Genomic DNA, 22,145 nt, shown 5'->3' with positions numbered 1-22,145 from the left:
ATAAGCTAAGGATCTATGACCTTAGGAAGGGGTTTTCTAAAAATCAGAATTCCTTCATTTTGTCAGCTTTCTTTCTCTCTCTAAAATCCTTGTCCTAAAATTCTCTCTACCTTCTCTCTAGATTTTCTCTTTACTGATCCGATCAAATTTTGATTTGAAGGTGTTTCCGTGCTCGCTGCACCAAGGGCTTCAGTTTGAATCGAACGTTTTTCCATTCCGACCGGTAAGTGTTTTTTTCCCTTTTCTTTAACCGTTCTTGAACCTAAGCCATGCAACTTGCTGGTTGCCTGTTACTGGTAGCTTTTCCTTTAGTTTCTTTGTCCCTTCCAACTCTAAGAAATGTGCTCTGCACCAATTTTTGATGGCTTATAGGTGTTGTCAAACTCGCCTCTGTGAGGAGGTACTGCTAGAGCGTTCCTAGGAGTGGTACTGTTAAGCTTTCCAGGTAAGGGGAGCTAATTATTTTTGTATGAATTTATTTTATTAAAATATATGCATATGAATGTTGAACTGGTGTGCTCTTGTGAAACTGTTTTATGACTTTTATTGTGTTGGGTGTTATAACTGAAACTGTGAAATTGTGCATGTTGTGATGTGATGAATTTAATTTGTTTGTAATGAGTTTGTTGGCTGAAATTGATCTTGTTGGAAGGTCTGGAGTAAGGGTTCTGTAATAACATGTATATGGGTATTAAATAGATGTACAGGTACTGTTTGAGGTTGTTGTGAGAGAAAGTGAAAATATTAAAATTAGGCATTTCAGATTTAGAGCATAATAGAACAGGGTAGATAATTTAAATAAATTAATTGTTAATTATTGAGAGTCTTTCTTTGTGGGTAGGATAGAGGAACCTTAAAAACCTGAGTTGGCACATCCTGATCATAGAGCAGTCCTGGCCTAGTCCTGGCCTAGTCCAGTCAGTTGTGACTAGTCATATGTGCTGGCGTCGAAGGTGAGTTTGATGCGTTCAGACATCTGGGTCCTCTCCGGTGACCAATTAGGGTAAAGAAAGATCTCTACTAGGATGAAAATAAAATAAAACAAATTGATTGTACATGCATAAAGTTATCATGTGTTAATTTCTAGTCAATTATAATTTTAGGAAATCAGTCAATATGTGTTTGGAACTTAAAGTAAGGATCTATATATAAATATATATATATATATATATATATATATTTAATATAATATATATATATATTTAATATAATATATATATATATTAGTTTAATATAATATAAAAATATATATTTATAACGTTACGTATCATATATATATATATATATATATATATATATAATAATATAATGTAAATATATATATTTATAATATCCATTTTACACTTTATGATTTACAGGGTGGGCAGTTAGTTATGATTAATTTAGAATCCAGAGTAGCCTTGATTGCAGCAAAATAGGTGCCTGAAAAGAAAGTTTGATATGCTTCTAATAATATATATATATATATATATATATATATATATATATATATATATATATATATATATATATATATATATATATATATATATATATATATATATATATATATAGTAAAGTAAGGATAGTTGTTTCTTATATTGAAACGTGAATGTTAATCAATAATTATATTACTTGTAGGTATGTACAAATTGATGCATTTTATGAGCTGTTATGGGTTAGTTGGAGCTGTTTGGTTCTTGGTATTGATTAACTTAGATTCAATTGTGAAGATGTTATTTTTATAATTTGTGAGTGGTGAGTAATGTATATTGTTGAGATTGTGTATATGTTGATTGTGGCAGAAAGTATATGATTACAAAGTGATGAAAGTATGATCCAAGTTGTAAATCAAGTTCCATCTGTGTAGGATCTCTTGGTGAGATCCTTAGTGTTTTAGAATGAAAGTAGGAGCTCAGTCTTGGGGGTCATTCTGAAACTCCAATGGCTAATCATACTCAAGTAGAGGGATTAATCCATATGGTGAGGAGTAGCAGGAGGTCTTAGTCTTGGGGGCTTCCAGTATGTCTCAAGGCCCGGAACAGGCTAACCTCGTGAGTGTGGCAGGGTGGGGAACCCAAGTTTCATAAGTCACCACGAGTGCAGGACCCGCCATAGCTCGACTATCATTCTAAAGTCCGGACGAGTCAAGTCTAGAAGGTAACATGCTAGGATGTATGCCTTAAACTGCTTTGATTTAAGTTATCTCTTGTATGTTATGTGCTTGATATGATGCATGCTTTTATATAATTAGCTCACCCTTGCTTGTTTGTGTGCTTGTTGTATGTGTTTTCTTTTGCAATGATCATCCACTTGGATGTGAGCAGAGGAAGATGAGATTTATTTGGAGGCAACATTGGAGAGAAATGAAGATGATGCTGCAGCTTAGACTCACTAGGAATTCTTAGTTCTCTTAGTCATTTTGAAGAACCTTGTTATGTTTTAAGTTTCAAATTCTGGACATATTTTGGAATACTCTAGTACTTGAAGTTTTAATTTCTTAATAAATTCTGGAAAACTGTAATCCTATAATACTTTAAGTACATCTCTTAACTGATTTCTAATATTATAAATTGATGATGTCTTTGCATATATATCTGCTATATATTTGGGATGTCACACAAATGCCCCATGTTATTATTAAGAAATATATGTTTCTTCTTTCTTCGATTTCCTTATCGATTAACTTTGTTTTTTTCATTCTCCAAAACCGAATTTATTAGCAAGTTGTAAAATATTGAAAAAAATATACCAATTAATTAGTAAGTTGGAAATATATAAATAATATTAATAATCATGTTATATAATTAATGATAAAATTAAACGATATATATTTAAAAATAAAATATTTTAAAATCTTAATAAAATACTTTGTTTTATAAAAGACCTATTAAAAATATTGAAATTCATAAGATATTTAAAACAAGTAGTTATTTATTTTTATCTTACATTTTGACTTTGTTTTGCTAAGGTTTTTGGCGTGTTGATACAGAAGAAAACAAAACAAAAGAAAACTTTTTTGTTTTGCAAAGGCACATGTAAGAGAATCTTGATATTTTCAGGAATCACGTGCCTCGTTTATACTAAATCGCTGGTTCTGACGTTTCACACTTACCGTTATTGTAATGCAATTTAGTAAACTCAACTAACTCTTCCTTAAAATTATTTTTGCATTAGACAAATAACTAAACGCGAATTACGAGTTAGATAACTAGACCATAATTTAAGTGGATTTATAAAAATTATTAAAATTATATATATATATATATATATATATATATATATATATATATATATATATATATCTATATATATATATATATATATATATATTATTTAGCTAATATCAATCAATTTTATTCAGTTATGAGTTCGTGGTTGTCTGATTTATTGTTATATTATCTCAGTTTTAGTTATTGTTGTTTTTTAATGTCCATCCAATGATGTTAAAGTCAGTTATGTTGGATAGTAACAATAGTTAATACATAATAAATATAATTACTTATTTATTTATTTTTAGAGTGAGTTTTGGATTAACAATAATCTAATCATAATTTAATTAATGACAATGGTATTTTGTTTTAAACTAATTAATGTTAATAATAAATATGATTGTATGGTTATTCAGTACAAATTTCAAGGTTGAGGTAACATTTTATGATAATTCATGAAGTGAACCAAGATCAAAATGTAATATTTAAAAGATAAAAATAAAAAGATATTTGAAAGAATAAATCTTAAAAGTATAGAGGAAGAAAAGGTTTATAAAATTATTTCAATTCCTTATAAAAATACTTTATTTTTTGTTTTAGCATTACACGTATATTGGTGCCAAATTGACAAGGAAGAAATATGGAAGAAAAAGCCTTAGGCATAGGGCAATAAGTGGCATAGAACATGTGTGACTTAATTGAGATGAAAGTTTTTGGCTTTTGTGATGGATCTCGTGAAAAGGGACCACTAGGCTATCAACATCAACCCATGAATTTTATCTACATTTAATTTCGTCTATTTTAATTAACTAAAACTAAAGTAAATTTATAATATTTCAATGCAAATTTTATATTATACATTAGTTTTATAAGATTAAAGCATATCAAACTTTTGTTTTTAAAAATAATACTAAAGTTTATTTATTTTAACAAAGATGCTTGTTTATTGAATTTATTATATTACTTTTGTATCATCGTAAATATTTTATTTCACATTTAATATTTACATAATGTATTTTTGTTAAAGATGTGTATTGAAGTTTTAAATGAATTAGAGATAATAGTTTATATTAGAATTAAATATTTTATATTTAGAATTAAAGATGTCAATGAATTAACATAATATATATTCATAATATAATAATTGAAAGAGTTGAATCTTCCATGGAGAACTTATTGGCATGCCTAACATGGAGTCGTGATAACTTTGAAGACCTGCAAGAAAGAGGAACGTAGAGACAGTATAATGAATAAGAATGTTTAATTTTTTACTGTTATTACAGATCCTATGGTGTAGATCTGCCATGAAGAAGATATACATATATAACCATTAATAAAGTTAGGTAACTAATTAGTATTAAACATTTAAGGGTTACTTGCTAATAGGTTTGGAAAAAATATATTTGACACCATTCAAATATAACAAGCGACTCAATTTTATTTATAATTATTTCTTTAAAAGGAAAAAATAAACCAATTATTTTATAAATTAAAATTAGTTTATGAATAAAATAAAAAATAGAAAAACTATAAAAGAAAACTTTCACTACTAATTTATATATAGACCAATTTTAATATATAAAAAAATTATTTTAACTTTTGTATTTCTCTCTCTTCAATTCTTTTAAGAAAAAGTGCGTCAAACATATCAAAATGAAATTACAAAATGAGTTTAAAAAAATGTGTAACGCCACGTCAACTTGAATGCTCTCATTCCGGTGTATGTTCGATTAATTCATGTGTCCTTTTCACTGGAATCCTGTCAGGAGTCGCTCCTTGTCAGTGTCTCTTGCACCACTCCAGGCTAAGCATGGTTAACCATGAAGTTCTTATGGGTTAGGCTACCGAAAAGCAAATGCATTTTGGTGATATGAGTAACCAAATCAATCCCTTTAAGTTATCTATCAACTGTATAGTCCCATACCTATACAGTCTCTAGATCCCTCTCATTCCAGTGTATGTTCGATTCATTCATGTGTTCCTTCCACTGGAAGCCTGCCAGGAGCCGCTCCTTGTCAGTGTCCCTTGCACTTCATGCCTCTTGCACCGGCGATCACTCCCCGCCCTCATCAGTGCCCGGGTGTCACATGCATTAATGTAACATCCCATAATCTCACACTTGATAATTCATAGTTGATATATATATATATATATATATATATATATATATATATATATATATATATATATATATATATATTATAAAGAGCCCATTGTTTTAATATTTTGAAAATTTTTAATTTTTAACTAATGCTTTATAACCTTTTCAATCAATTTTTTTTGTTAATCAAATAGGAAAGATCCAATGTTAAATTGCAAACGATATATTTAATTTACTTGACATGAATATTTTAATGCTTTTTTGTATAAGGCTTAATAGCTTACTTGATCCCTATGTTAAATGATTTTTTCAGTTTAGTACCCGGTTTTAAAAGTGCATATATTGGGTCTTAAAGTTGTCAAAATTGTATAAATCAAGTTCCATCCGTTAAATTGATAGAAACGGAGTTAACTCCCAGCTGAGTGACGTGGCGAAGGAATCTGCACATTTTCTTCTCTGTCTCCTCTGCTTTCCGGCAATATCCCAACTTTTTCTCTCTTTTTTATATGTTTATTAAATACTTTTTTTTCTCTCTCTCCTTCCTCCACAACGTCTACCTCCATAATTATTAGAAAGGTAGAGAAGAGAAATTGAATGAACGGTCAACAACACTCACACCGTTCGGTCATTGGAACCCTTAAATATTCACTCACACCGTTCGGTAATTGGCTTACACCATTGTCAACAACACTAATAAAATATTGGAACCCTGAACTATTCACTCACACCGTTTGGTCATTGTATTACACCATTCGGTCACTCACACTATTCGGTCACTAACACCGTTTATTCAATTTCTCTTCTCTACCTTTCTAATAATTCTGGAGGTAGAGGTTGTGGAGGAATGAGAGATAGAAAAAAAGTATTTAATAAAGATATAGAAAAAAGAGAAAAAGTTGGAGCATTACAAGAAAAGCATATGAGAGAGAAGAAAATGGGTAGATTCCTTCGCCACGTTGTCAACTGGGAGTTAACTCCATTTCTCTCTATTTAACGGAAGAAATTTGATTCATACAATTTTGACAACTTTATGACCCATTGTATACACTTTTAAAACTGGATACTAAACTGAAAAAAACCCACTTAATATAGATATCAAGTAAGCTATTAAGCCTTAGTATAATTGAAAAATACGTTAATTATAATCAATTAAACCCCAGTTTAAGAATAATTAAACTGATCACTGTGAATTAATACATTGATTTATTCATTGTGTGCTTAAAAATCTGTCACATTTTTTTCAAAAACACGTGATTTCCCTTTTAACATTATAATTGGTTTACATAATTTCAAAAAGTCGTATATTTTATGCACGTATTGTAGACTAAAGTCACAATACACATATATTTAACAATGATTCCGATTATTAAAATGTAAATATAAATTTACATAAAATCATTAGTATAAGCAACAACATCAATCTAACACCGCTGATAAATAGTTAAATTCTTTAAACACGTTTTTAGGATTTCGATTCTTGATAATATATATAGAAAAAAGTTTAAGAAGCTAAAAACCATTTCAATTATCTATGCACTTTCTAAAGGGAAAACTACATTATAAGGAAACAATTGTTACGATAGTCTGTAAATAAATTGAGGTTAATATTGCAAAATCTTGAAAATTCTACAATCGAAGTTTGAACAATTTTATCTATTCATGTTACACTTTTTTTTAAATTACTATTCAATTGAAATTGTTTATATTTCTGTATTGATTAGTTTAATTTAATTAAATGTTTATGATGTTATTTTCTTTGAGAATATATTTTAATATAAACCATAATATTCAAATTAAAAAGCAATTTGTGACTCATTGCGAACTACTCTCACACTTTTCACCAACCCCTTTAGTGTACATATATATATATATATATATATATATATATATATATATATATTTCATTAGCCTAATTTATTTAAATTTGACATTGGTTAGTAATAAAAAACATCTTAGTTCAATATACAAATATTCAATGAATGAACATATTCATATTTTAAAGAGTGTCGTTCCATATTAAAATAAATTTGGAGCATCCTACTACGTACCAAGCAAATCCTTTTTTTATAAACTAATAAATAAGCATAAATTATTGTTGTTAGTTAGAACATTAATTATCGTTCTCAACAACACTATGCATCGCATGTAAACCTCAAAAAAGCACCTTAGTTTGTTGCATATTAAGTGCATTGGACATATTTAACCAATCATTGTTCCTTCAACAGACATTTGAACAAAAATGTGGGTCCATTTCCATTTTCAACTTATCACCATGTCTATTTTTTATATTGAAGTTCTTAGATTATACCACAGATTCTATTGTGGGAGATAAATCAGAAACTCAATTATTATTATCATGATTCTAAAGAATAGATAGGCTTCTGAGGTGGGTTTGAGTGTGGGGTAGAACACAGACAAAGTTGGACCCATCGTCTGGTGCAATGTTTTTTGTTTTGTTTGTAGTGTCTGGTGAATTTAAGAGTGCACTTATTAGGACCAAAGAGATCAAAATTGATTCATTTTGCCCTTTTCTCTAATCTAGATGCACCCAATCCTGGTTGAGGTCGTGAAAAATGTTTGGTATTGGACTTTCATCAAATGGGTTGTAATCATCCTTTCCAGAAAGATGAATTGAGTGGCTAATTATGAACAAAAAGACAAGTCTCTGGTTATGAAACCCTCTTCTAATGGATTATGTATATAGCTTGCACTTCCCATTCTTGGATGAGTATTTAATTATGAAAAAAATTACCTTTTTTTGTGGCTTACCACCTTTGGTTGAGGTGTTCATACCAAGTTTTCTTATCTAGATTTTTCGTTGTCCCTTTTCATCTTTCTTTCATTAATTAACTTATTTGCCCTTCTTTTTGCATTTCAACAATACAATCATTCACAAGTGCAATGAGACATGTGGCTTTTTTTTTTAACTTATGAAACATCAATATAAAAGTATTAAAGAGTTGTTGTTAGTATAATTTTTAAGTTAAGTGAATCAGATTCAACTTGATTCATATTCAATTTTTTTTTAATTTAATTCAGTTTGAATAAGTGATAAATCGGTTTGATTCATGAATTGAAATCTATTTTGACATTTCTAAATATAGTATATAAATTTAAATACATATTTCTACATGAAAAATAACAAAACTTATAATGAAAATTACATTTGTCCCATTATGAAAACAAATTCCAAACATATATGACAAATTGGCCATTTAAATTTAGTATCGATTAAAGGCAAACTAAAAATATCTAGGAAGAAGAGAATTTCTAACCAAAGAGAATCAAATGGTACGGTCTCGTAGTTGTACAATGTGGAATAACATAACATTGGGTTGTGCAAACTGAAAGGAACAGAGAAAGAGTAACATGTTAGAAACTGTTGTGTGTGCATGTTATCATTGGTTGTTACTACAAAACTCCAAAGTTTGAACGCAAGAGTCTCCTACTACATCCACTTAGATATTTTTGGTATGCCATGAAAGAGAGTCATTTGGCACATAACATTAATTTAATATAGATTGATTAAAACACATAGCAGTTAAGTTAAATTTCATTCATAATTTTTATTTATTTTTCTCATTTTAACATGCATGAGAACAAGTAGCTTATTATTTTAAGTTTTGGTATTAAGTCTCTTTTCATGTACCCTACCAATTAATGACTTAGAGATCCATAAAAAGGTGACTAGATATACTTTGATAATTTATTTCAAGGGTTTTCAAATATACTAAAAATATAATTCTAAATTAAAGGAAGAACACTCTCTGAGGATATTAGAAACATTGACACATGCAAAAAAACAAAAACAATTATTTGGTTAATTTTTACTTGGACTTTAGATTCCTGTTATAATTCTCAAACGTGTGGTGAGTGCAGCATGTGATATCCAAATCGAATAAAATGATAATAAAATGATAAGAACACGACAGGTTCTTTAATGTCGTGGGACCTCTTTCGTGCAGCAGTTATGCAGATAAGAAAACTTTTAATTTGCTCTTGCAGAAATATACAGATACATAACACTTGTTTTTTATCAGCATACTGATATAACACATATAATTGTGTAGATACCAAATTGAGTTGGATTTTGGAAAAATTCATCCTAAAATCCAATAAATATTTCTTGGACTGAATTAGGTTGAGTTTCTAAATTTTCTTTATATATAATGCAATTTAACTTTTCCTTATTTGAGTTAGATCCAATTGAATCAATTGGATAAAAAAAATGTAATTTAAAAATACTTTTTAGATTTTCATGGACTACTTTAAAAAAATAATATCGTTTAATGTTTGAAGAGTTAAATAAGTTAATATTTTAAAATTATATTTATTTAGTAGAATAAATAATATGTATTAATATTATTATTATAATAATTATTATTATAATTTAATGATATTGGTAAGGTTGGATTGAGTTTATGAATCAACAATCTTCACCATTCAGTCCATTGGAAAATTGGATTGAACTCAACGGAATTTATTTATATTGAATTTGGATTATCCTACTCAATATAAGTTTCTATTAAAATAATATCTTCCTCTCTCTAAATAACCTTTTAAATTAAATGGTAAAATAATATAGACTTTTCAGTATTTATAATTAAGTAGGTTAATGAATAATTATTTTCTGCTTTTAAAAGATAAATATAATTTTATAGAAAAAAACTTAAAGTAAATATGTATTTATAAAATTTAAGTCGTATCAATAAAAATAATTTCACCTTTTGAATACAAGATGTGATATATGAATTAAGTTTAAATAATTTTTCTGTGTTTCGTTAATTTAAAAATTTTGTATATGGTGTTTGATCATTTATTTTGTTGGTTAGATTCTTATAGTTGACTCACACATATTAAGTGATGAGCGATCTTTTAAATGACAGGTCAACAGTTAAGTAAAACCAATAAATGCATTTTTTTTATTTGAGGTTTTTAATAAAATGTAATTGCATTTGTGACTTAGTTTAAGTAATTTGCATACATAATTTCACTAATTGAATTATCTTTGTTTCATATTATATATTTGAGTTTTGTGTTTTTCTTATACGTAGATATTTTTAAGTATTAAAATCACAATTTAGAAAAGAATTGATGTTCAAGATGCAAAGTTAAAACCAGAGAATTTCATAACCTAGCTGTGAATGTTTCCACGTTTGGATTTTGCTTCAAAATGCAGAGTCGAAACCAGAAAGTTTCACAACTAAGTTGCAAACGTTTCCACAACCTGTGGATTTGTCTCGAGAGAAACATAAGGCAAACCAAAAATTTCTACAATTGAGTTGTGGCTTTTTTCACAACTTGTGGATTTACTTTAGAAGAGCGAAATTGAAACCAGAGAAGTGCATAAGCAAATTGTGGATTTTTCCATAAGCAGGGGAATTAGAGAAAAATGGGGAGAACTAGACAATTGGAGCGACAACGGAGATCAGAGGAGCACAAAATGGATTCTACACTCCTTCCTTTAGTTTCTTGTGAATTTTACATTATGCAAAAATAATTTTCCTTTTGTTAGAGGATTGATGTAGTTATACTTTGGTTTATAATTCTAAACTTTTCCAATTGATGTTTAGTTAATTTTAATTCTTTTAGTATTCTATTTATGTTCTAATGTTTATTCTACGAGCAGTTTCACAATTGGTAAATTGCAGATTATTTGCAATTATAAATAGAATAGATTAGATGTTGTCACAATTGGGAAATTGGACATAACTAATTAGTTTGCCACTAAGATAATAATTGTTTCTTCATTATTTTATTGAATTTTGTAACTGGCTTAAGGATCTGAGGGTTAATATTCAATGGATAAGTTTGTCTATCTAATGAATTTGGGATAAACAAGTTCTTAATAAACTCAAGTGGATAATTACAATTTGCACATCAAATGAAAAAGGTAGGAATTTATATGAAAGTGTACGAAATCAGTTCTCTAACATTGTTTATATTAATTGAATTCTCGTCATTCGTTTATCTTCATCATTTTACTTGATTTTCTGTTGGTCAAAATTACGTGAATAATAATCTAGTACTTAACTCATTCAATTTCAAAGGATGATATTTTGTTACTACAATAACGATTGGTACACTTGCCAAATATTCATTAGTTTTCCAAATATTTTTGTCTTGTTACTTATGATCCTTAATTAAGTTCTTTTAACCAAATGAAGTGAATTTATTTTTAAAATTATCAATATGGATTCCCTTTAAAAGATATTACTACTCAGGTCAAGTCGTGTTGTTTGTAGAAGATTTTTGAAATGAAGTCGTTAGAACATGCAATGTTTTCTATGTAAATTAAAGTTTTGAATTGAAGTTATTATCTTTTATGACGAAATTTAATATAATTGAATTTGAACTGAAGTCATCGTTACGATTTTAGTATAATTGATTTGGAACTGAAGTCGTCATTCCTTATGGTGACTTTAGTATAATTGATTTTGAACTTAAATCTTTATTTCTTGTGATAAATTAAGTATAATTGATTTTGAACTGAAGTCGTTATTCTCTTTAACAACTTCAATGTAATTATTTTTAAACTGAAATCGTCACAAGAAATTACCACTTTAATTCAAAAACAATTACATTAAAGTCAACAAAGAAGATAACGACTTCAGTTCAAACTTTCATTTATCGAAAAGTCTAAACTTGTTTTGACGACTTTATTTTCATAGTATAAAATCATTCATGCACATGATGACTTATTCAAAACAAAGATGTATTTTGAAAACATATCCATGATTGATAATTTTTTTTTGAAGGGGACCTACATTTGTTGTTTTAAAAACAAATTAACTCTATTAGTTAAAATGCTTCCTAATTAAGTTTTTTTCATTTTAGTCCTTAGTAATTTTTTTTTAATTTTGGTCTCTGCATTTATTTGTATCTTTTAAATGATGAGTTGTTTGATAAATGATCACCTGAATTTCATTATTGTTAGATCAATATGATTAGAATTTTACTAAACATGAGTTTTACTAATTAGTCTTTTTGATAGGGGATATTGTTTAATATTTTTCCTTTTTAAAATAAAATAGATACATTACTTTTATATACAACTGTTTTCTTCGAGACAATTAGTGTGGTCTGGTGAAGAAGCCCAGCTGAAATTGGGCCAAACTAAAAACCTATTGGGCTTACCACTCCTAAGGTAGGCCTAGGGTTTATAAGCGACTCGTTTTCTAACGTCAAACATTTTTCAGATTCTGAAAACACTGTCCCGTCGTCACCATGGTTCGTTCTGCAACTGGGATTTCACACTCTTTTTGTCCTTTGCATTCGTTTTTGCTTCTTACGTTGTGGTTTGTGTAATTGCAGCCTCAAGGAGACTACATAGAACGTCACAGAAGAGACTATGGCTACCGTCTCGATCACTTCGAGCGTAAGCGCAAGAAAGAGGCGCGTCAAGTTCACAAGCGCTCTGCAATGGCCCAAAAGGTTGCCTTCACCTTTAATCTGTTTTTCTTTTTTTTTAAAAAAAAAATGGATTTCGCTAACTTTCACGTAGTTGTATTGCCATGACTCATGATTCAATTTAATGTTTGAATTTTTGTTAATTCCAATTGAACAGGCTCTGGGTATCAAGGGAAAAATCATTGCCAAGAAAAATTACGCTGAAAAGGCTCAGATGAAGAAGACGTGAGTCTTGTTTTGTTTTATTTTCCATTTTTGTTTTTTGAGTTTTAGCTTCTGTTTTTCCTCCTTAAATGTTGTGTGTTAGTTTTTGAGTTTTAAATAATTGGATTAGGATAGTAGTTTTTCATCTCTGAATTTGTTTCTGGAGTGAGAGATTAATGAGATAAATTTTTAGTTACATCACTGTTCTGTGTCAACAGTTTGGCTATGCATGAAGAGTCAACATCTAGGCGCAAGAGTGATGATAATGTCCAGGATGGAGCTGTCCCCGCGTATCTTCTGGATCGTGATAACACGACCAGGGCAAAGGCATGTTCATGTCTTGAAAGATTGTTTTGTGTTTTGCTTTGTAAGTTTTGGAAGTAATCTTATTGATTTCTATTTTTAGGTTCTTAGCAACACAATTAAGCAAAAGAGGAAAGAGAAGGCTGGCAAATGGGATGTTCCTCTACCTAAGGTGAATTGCCATCGATACTTCTTTGTTTTCCAGTGGATGGAAAAGGCGTTCTTGGGGAATTAAACAATGTAAATTTTCTCACTTTGTCAGGTACGTCCCGTGGCTGAAGATGAGATGTTCAAAGTGGTCCGGACTGGTAAAAGAAAGAGTAAGTAACTGAGTATTTACATTACACTTTCCTTGGTTATTCAGTCAAGTATTTAGCTAATGTTAATTGTTAACTTCACTTTTCAAACTTGTGATTTTATGATGTTAATTAATTGGTGCTATATGGTGAAATTTGTTAAAAGTATCCATTTCAAGTACTAGTTATCTTGCATGATTGTCCGCATCTTTCTGCAAGTCATGCTTGTTTGCAATTCTTTCTTCTCGGTTTCCCTTCTTTGGTTGATTACGGACACAGACAAACAATCCCTATATCTTTGCTTGAGTAGGTTGGATGCTTGTATTGTTGGTCGCTAAGTCTTAAGTCAAAATACTAACTCTTAAATCATGTTAGTCTAGTTGTATCATTGAATATTCTTGTTGTTTGTGAATGTGCCTTACTGGTTGTTCACTGTAAGCATTTCTTTAGTATTAGACAAAACGTACACGTATCCTTCCTAGAAAAACGATTGATAGTTTGTGGCTCACCATTTTTCAGCCAAGCAGTGGAAGAGGATGGTTACAAAAGCTACGTTTGTTGGACCTGGTTTTACCAGAAAGCCTCCAAAGTACGAGCGATTCATTCGTCCTACAGGACTGCGGTTCACTAAAGCTCATGTCACCCATCCAGAACTTAAATGCACGTTCAATCTAGAAATAATTGGAGTTAAGAAAAACCCCAATGGCCCTATGTACACTTCTCTTGGTGTCATGACCAAGGGAACTATAATTGAGGTATTTATATTTTTCATATTCACAATTATATGAGCATTTGAGATGTTCCTAACTTCCCCTTTTTATTTGCTGATATATAATATAACTGTAATATGAAGCATGATCAAAATTTGATACTTACTTCTTTGCACATTGCAATTTCAGGTGAATGTTAGTGAACTTGGTCTTGTCACACCAGCTGGGAAAGTTGTGTGGGGTAAGATTATTTGTCAATTATTGACTGAAATTTTAACTGAAATCAATGTGTTGAAATATTGTTTTGCTCGGATGCAGGTAAATATGCTCAGGTGACAAATAACCCAGAAAATGATGGTTGTATAAATGCTGTCTTGCTTGTTTAAGGCCATAGCAAGGAACATTGTTCCAACTAGATTTCAAAGGTAGTGGTCAACACTCTCTCCTATGAATTTTTTGGTCGCCAACCCCAATCTTAAAAGTAATGTCTGAGAAAATTATGAAGTATTTTTGTTTTCTGAGTGTAATACTAGCAGGAAGTTTCTATAATTCATCTTGTTTGGATAGCCGCATGCAATGATCTAATCTAGCGCATGATGTTTAAGGTTAACTAATCATTGTTCAAGAGTTAGAAAAAGAAGTCACATAAATTTGTATAGTCCATTTGTTAGACACAGTATTTTGAGTAGCTGTATTTGTATATTACGGTTGAAATATTATGTCATATCAATGAACCAGTACATTTAAAAAAAAAATATAAGAAATTTCGAATTTGTTTGGGTTTTCTGATCCCAACAAACCAATTGACTCATTGATAATTATAATTTTCATACATCTATGTTTTATTTTATAATTATAATTTATTTTTAAAAGAAAGCAAAATATAATTATTAACATTAAATTAATTTGAACTTATTTCTATTTCAATTCAAATAAAAATAATTAGAGTGATTAAAAATTATAAAATCTGTTTGAATTAGCAGCGAATAAATATATTATATAAAAAAAAAATTGCATCACATTTTTTATATAGTTTTCATGTTAATCTTGTGACATTTTTTAATTAAATTCAAATTAAATATAAATTCATTTTCCTTAAAAACTTTTTTAAATCGATAATAGAATTTGTTAGACTAACTACAAGTAATATTTAAAAGCATATTTAATATTACAAATTTCAGAATATCATTTTTTTGTTTTGCATAATTCTTGAAGATGTGTATATAAGCATAATACATATGCAACTATGAAATGTAATTAATTTTCAATTAAAACAATAAAACAAATTCTTTTCTAATTTCAATGAATATATATTTAGTTCAAATTAGACACTATTGAAAAGTGTAACGTTTACCTAATTTAGTTGATGCATAAGTCTATTAAAAACTAAAATTAAAACATCAAGATGTTTTTAATTTTGAAAATTTTCTCCCTGTTTAATAACATTCTATAAATTATATGAATTTTAAATAAAATCAAATATGATTTTAAAATTCTATTTAATTTTAGCTTATTTTGTTAATATTTTTTGTAAAACAATAAAATCAAAATAACTTGTATGTGATTAATATTCAATTAAAATTAACTATTTCAATTAAAATAAAAAATAAAATGATTATAAACTTTAAGATTAATTTTAGTCACCAATAAATAAAAATATTAGTTATTTATATATATATATGTGTGTGTGTGTGTGTGTATATATTAAATTTCATTATAACTATTTGTACCAAAATATTTTTATGTGCCATTTTTCTTATTAAATCTAATGTTCATATTAATTTTATGATATTTTCTGAAATTTCCATATCAGATTTACAAAAATATTAAAAGGAGAGTTTTGCACTAATAGAGACATTTAAGTGGTGCACAATATATTGTAATTGATGTATTAAGTATTGAATGCTATTAACTAATTCTGTAAACTTAAATAATTGTTTACACCAATTAAAAAAACTTATCAACTCTTAGGAAACCAAAATGTATAAGGACAAACTAAATCCAAATGTTTTATCAAATGTATGTTCATAAGAATTTAGACAATTTCATAACTCACCCTCCATAGTTGTCGTTTATATAAATCACCTCAAAACTACAAAAATAAACAATTAACTTCCACCCCTCCTATTCTTCTACAGTAATACGCGTGAAGATTCTTAAGAGCATCTCATATTATTATTATTTATTATTTATTATCGTGATATCAACTATTATATACCAATATATGTTGTGTTCATTAAAATTTTGGAATTATTGAAATATATATGTTTATGTAAATAGATTAATTTATGTAAATTGTTATCTTTGAAAAATTACGTCAAATATTCATCCATAAAATCCATAAAAATATTGGGAGATATAGCTTTAGACACAAAGATATACGAGAAGTGTTGAAGAGGACATTTTGTTTTACATACAACATTTTTTAAGGTTTATGGATAATTTTGTACGTCATTGACGATCAACATGTTTCAAATAGTACTTTAATATAGTCGCAATAATATGAAATTATATATTGTACTAATGATAATGATTTTTTTTGTCACATTAATGACAACGATACATATACACATGTTTTTAAGTCTCTGAATTGTGTGCATCATTCTGACCCCAAAATTCTTGGTCATAATATGGCTTATAGTTTTGGTGCATCATAACGCCAAAATTGTACTGGAATTTAAGATGAGATGTGTAAATAACAAACCATATTCATAGATATCCCCTCCCATCACCATTTATGTCCTAATTGTATAAATTAGTGAGACACAAAAGACAAGTTCAACCAGCAAAATAATTTATGCAATTCCACAATACCATTCAATTAAGCTTTTTAATCTTAGCCGAATATTTAAACAGAGACGATGCTCGATCAGTGAGTGACAAGTTGAGGAGATTGATGAGCAAGGTTCATTGGCATTTGGGATTCAACCACCTGCAGAAGGCCAGTGGCCAATCTCCTTGTTAACTCTTCAACTGGAACCTTCACCACATCACCCCTCATTCCAATGTCTGTAGCATATCTACTGGCACAGTACACTCCAACGGCTGTCACTGCCATTCCATATACGTTGGTAGTAACCATTCGTAGAGGCGAGGATAGAACAGCAGCAAGAGGGCCCCCAATGATGGAAATAGCTTGGCCACTTTGTCCAATTCTTCCTTGCTCAGCAACCAGGAGTTCAGTTTTGCAATAGATAGCAAAGTCTTCACAGTTGTTCTTGAAAACATTATAGCACCCAAAGCCATTTTCAAGTAGATGTTTTGCCCGGTGGACCACGATATCATCTTCATCGGAGACTGCAAGAGTACACGTTCCACCGCGAGCTTTTGCAAGGAAGAGGGCAGGGGAAACGGCATACTCAAACCGATACAGGACGCCACCGGCTAGGAAACAATTCAGGCAGGAGGAGATAACACCATGTTCCTCTTGGGGTGCTGTACATGTTGGGCAACTTTCTCTAGCCCTGGCTGGTCCTGAACTAACGAGGAGAAGATCTAGTGCAGTACCAGTACCTACTTCTTGCCCACGCCTGGTGAAGTGAATGACTTTGTCATCACCCACATAAATGCCTGCCATTAATTCAGACACACAACAAGAGAATTCTTCATCATCACACACTTTGATTTATAGATGAAAGATAACTCAATCTTAGTATTTCTTTGTATTGGTTATTCCTCAACAGCCAATATATTATATGACGAAGTGAGATTCTCACAAGAGCACAATGGAAAGGAGGAGGGAAAGTGTAAGAGTTAGGTGGCTTGTCCAACCAGTACATCATACATAAATCATCAAACAGATTTTTAGGAACACCGGTCTAAGACAAAACTATCATATAAATTATAATAACGCCATTATGTTGGATTGCATTACCTACATGGCTCCCAATTGTCTTTCAATAAACTTAAGGTTTATGCACTCATTGTTAATGATACAATGGTATTAATGTAAGAGCAATGTCCAACAGCCATATACCTTCAAAATTGTATCTCCATCATTAAGATCAGCTCTATCTAATGCTACAATCTTCTTCACCTTATTCTCTCATCATATAGTTTTCAATGTCCGTGATCATGACAGTAAAATGAATAGTTATGTATAATATTTAATCCCATGGACAAGTACAGACAAAAAGTTGACGGTAAAACAATCCCAATCATGAACAACTTTGAAAAAATCCTACTTAATTTTCTACTGAACCAAAACAAAACAGAAAAGGGAAGAGGGAGAACCGTGATGAGCATAAATGTACGCAGTCCTCCAAGAGTAGATATGATCCCCTGGTTTCAGGCTCTCTCTGGTTACTCTGCATCCACAGTTTCAAATTTCAATTCAACAAATTTTCCGATCGTGTTTTTCCAGACAACAACAAAGGCGGAATAAAGAAACCTTAAAAGCACCCAAACGGTGTTTATCAATTGAAGCAAAGTAGTAGAGATCGAAATTAAGCGTACCTGTTCGAGAGAAGCCCCATGTCCGTTACCGTTGTTCCCTTTCCGAGCAGAAGGGGAGAGGCTTCGATTCTTATCCTTAACAGTGAAAGGAACCGAAGAAACGGACGGTGATGCAATGACGATTGTGCCCTTCGGCGATGGCTTCGCTGTTAAGGAATGTGAGGGTTGAAATGGCGTTGAAGACGCTGAAACTTGAAACAACAACACGCTAATATAACGCTTTCATTTATTGGAAGTTGTACACCTGTGCAACTTGTCCACGTGTGTAGTGATGGAAAACATTGAGATTAGCAACATGTGCCAACTTGCTGTTTGCGTAAGGTCCAATAAGGTGGGCTTTAAGGATGGGTTTTTCAGCCCAATATCACGCAAATCAATGATGGCAACATGGGAACTGAGAGTGAAACAAAATTTAAGTAATTTATAAATTAAACAACATATATTTATATATATTTTTTCAAATGTAAAATTAAAACATTTTTTTTACCAAACATTACTTAGCATCATCATGAAAGTGGCATATCTGAGTAGTTAATTCATGTGTGTAACACTTGACAATGACGTTGAATATATTTATAATTTACCAATATAGTGCAATTTCAAAATAAAAAAATATTTTTTTTGAAAAAGTTATAGAGGTAAATAAGTCAGGTCTGCTGTACGATGTGATTTTATTGAGAAAAAATGTTAAGATTTGACTTCAGTTATAATTAATAATGATTAAAATCTATGTGTTGACAAAATAATTAAACCATAAAATCCTCTTAAATAATTAACTTTGATAAATTGATTATTAATGCTATTTATTTATATTAATCATAATTAAATTTCAAAAATCAAATAATTATTCGTTGAATTTAACTACAGACATTTTAAATTTGGTCAATTTAAAAATAATCATATAATTAAATTTAAACGGAATAATCATTAGATTTTCAAAATTTGTGATTAATATAAACAAATAAAATTAATAATAAATTTGTTAATTTGCATAAAATAATTATTATATTTTCAAATTTGAATAATGAGTAATGCAAGTAAATAATATTAATAACTAGTTTGTCAATTTTTTTTTAAAAAAATGTATTTTGATTTTTATTTTGCCAATACAATATATTTCAATAATAATTAATTAAAACATAATTTCTATAAGTCGTCTCATCCATTAACGAATTTCTTTCCTATTAAATTTTCCGAACATGTTCTATATTGAATTTGATATAAAACACTGAAGAAAAAATAATGAAACAAGTTAAACCAAGAACAACATTCAATCACAAATTCAAGAATTATGTTTTTAGCAATGGAAAAACTTGTGTGAAGTTGACGTACATGTTTGTATTCAATATTTTAAAGAACTACTCGAGAATACATATTTTCTTTTGTTTTAACCTATTATACCAAATGCCAATTTATTTCTTATTATATTTGGCTTTTTCTTGACTATTTTTGTCGGTGTTATGTGGAAAATAAGAACAACTGTATACAGTATATTGGTTTTAAATCCAATAAGATTTATTTTGTCCTGTTAGAAAATACACTTTTGGTAATATCATTTTCATGAAACTCTTCTCTAATAATCAATGAAAACATATAATTAATTTATTATGGTTCGACTATTGATTATCTATTGAAATATAGTGATTGATAGGCTTTATGCTTTGGAAGAAAAGGTGAAAGTGGGAAATGATTTTGTTATGGGTATTTGGAAAGATATAGTGTGAAGTATGTAGGATAGCATTGCCCTAACATGTATGTGGGAATCTCATCATTGACCAACAAAAACACAAACAATCATAGGAGGAACAGAGGGCCCATTTCTCTTCTCAATTATTGTTTCAAAATTGAGCAACTTGATTCATGGCCCAACCACACAATTGTCTTGGTTGTTTTCCTCATTCTCCATCACACACAATTCTAGATTTATATTGCTTTTCTACCAAACCCTATACTTTAATGCATTTTCTTTACTTGTGACCATCACTTTAAAAAGTTAATCTATCAATCACCAAGATATTGCTAAACAATGCTCATTCAAAAGAAAAAAAAAAAAGCTTGCAATAGAGTTAGAAGGTAAACAAAAGAAATTCTAAAGAGTTTATATCTATAATGTTTTTAATTTCTGAATTTAGATACGAAATTGAAACTGGTTCTGTTTTTAAATTTTGATATATTTTAATCTTCAAATCTTAAAATTATATATAAATGATATTTGACATTTAACATGAACCTGTCAAATTATATAAATAGCTTATGGTAGTTTGAAATACCATTTGACACGTAAAAAAGATTTAACGTAATTAAATTAAAAAGACTATATTTCTTTCTTTTGAAAGTTTAAGGATTAAATTGTATCAAAATTTGAGATAAAAAATTAAATTTTAATTTTTCTTTAAAGATTATAGGCTAAAAAATATTTAACTTTTATAGAAATATATCTTCGTAAAAGGATTTGCTTCCAATGAAAAAGAAATAGGAATTTACATGATCTTGATAGTGAAGTAGCTAGGAAATAGAAAGAAATAATTAAATATATTATTTAAGCAGGACATGGATTTGTCTATACTTTCTGAGGCACTATTCCATAAAACAGTTTATTATACACATACATGAAAGATGCTGCAAACCCAAATATATAAAAAACAAAAGACATATATAAAGGCAGCAAGTTCAATTTTAATATTGGGATTTTAGTCAATTCTCCACCAAAATTCACCAACATGAAACCTGTCATAGCTTTACTGTGATTCAAAACCCTTTTTGTTTATTGGTTTCATCATGCTTGGAGATATGTTTACCATAATCCAATGACATAAAGCAAACTACTCATGTATCTTTCATGGAACCCTAATTTCGTTCTTCAATTCTAATATGAAATATTAATTAATCTTATAGTGTTGTCTATCTTTTGATTATAATACTCTCCCATTACCTAGTTCATAACATCTTCAATATTGTCACCATCTAACCCTTTTATAAATTTCTAATCTTTGACACTAATTGCCTTTGTCTTTAGCAAGAATTAAAAATTTGGAGAATGTGGAAATAAAGAAAGATGTAGCATAAAGTAGTTTGGAGTTGGAATAGTTAGGCGACTCCTTCTCTCTTTGTCTCTCTCTCTCTCTATGTTCTTTTCTTTCTCTTTTCTTTCCATCTTGGTGCTCATAACTTTTCTTAGTGAAGTCCAACTTTCTAAAAGATCAGAAGAAATAGGTTATAGAGTCATATGATGGGGTGGTGGGGTTCCATAAAAAATGTCACCTTTAACTGTTAACCCTACAAAACACATGTCCTTATCTTATCTCACCAACAAAGAAAGAAAATAAATGAAAAAACAGAAAAAAAAAAAAAAAACCAGGTCAATTAGAAACTGCCAAACTGGCCTAAGGTCTAGAGCCTAACTTAAGAACAGTTGTTAGAAAATTAAAAAAAAAAAAAAATATATATATATATATATATATATATATGTATATAT

At 29.3% G+C, this 22,145-nt stretch overlaps 2 protein-coding genes and 1 long non-coding RNA gene across 4 annotated transcripts; 2 read left to right on the top strand and 1 right to left on the bottom strand.

Annotated features, from left to right (window-relative positions):
* Positions 1-7: 7 nt before the first annotated feature.
* LOC108325801 (uncharacterized) lies at positions 8-2,543 on the top strand. 2 transcript variants are annotated; one of them, XR_008247749.1, is made up of 5 exons: positions 8-61; positions 161-223; positions 373-445; positions 1,785-2,139; positions 2,307-2,543. It is a non-coding gene; the product is annotated as an uncharacterized LOC108325801 (long non-coding RNA). The 2 variants fall into 2 exon arrangements; XR_008247748.1 differs by having other exon boundaries at positions 45-223.
* Positions 2,544-12,381: 9,838 nt separating this feature from the next.
* LOC108325152 (uncharacterized) lies at positions 12,382-14,873 on the top strand. Its single transcript, XM_017558166.2, has 9 exons — positions 12,382-12,522; positions 12,607-12,726; positions 12,860-12,927; positions 13,125-13,233; positions 13,313-13,381; positions 13,472-13,529; positions 14,025-14,260; positions 14,405-14,456; positions 14,534-14,873. The coding sequence occupies exons 1-9, from the start codon at positions 12,520-12,522 to the stop codon at positions 14,599-14,601; spliced, it is 783 nt and encodes a 260-aa protein (XP_017413655.1). The 5' UTR covers positions 12,382-12,519; the 3' UTR covers positions 14,602-14,873.
* A 2,032-nt stretch (positions 14,874-16,905) lies between these two features.
* Positions 16,906-18,875, bottom strand: LOC108324884 (protein LEAD-SENSITIVE 1). The gene is made up of 3 exons (XM_017557821.1): positions 18,671-18,875; positions 18,449-18,522; positions 16,906-17,785 (listed from the first exon to the last, which is right to left on the bottom strand). The coding sequence occupies exons 1-3, from the start codon at positions 18,688-18,690 to the stop codon at positions 17,085-17,087; spliced, it is 795 nt and encodes a 264-aa protein (XP_017413310.1). The 5' UTR covers positions 18,691-18,875; the 3' UTR covers positions 16,906-17,084.
* Positions 18,876-22,145: the final 3,270 nt, after the last annotated feature.

Source organism: Vigna angularis, chromosome 3 (genome assembly GCF_016808095.1).
Source record: "Vigna angularis cultivar LongXiaoDou No.4 chromosome 3, ASM1680809v1, whole genome shotgun sequence".
In the NCBI taxonomy this organism is placed as follows: Eukaryota; Viridiplantae; Streptophyta; class Magnoliopsida; order Fabales; family Fabaceae; genus Vigna; species Vigna angularis.
Note: the sequence above shows the minus strand (reverse complement) of the source record. Positions and strands in the feature narration are given on the sequence as shown.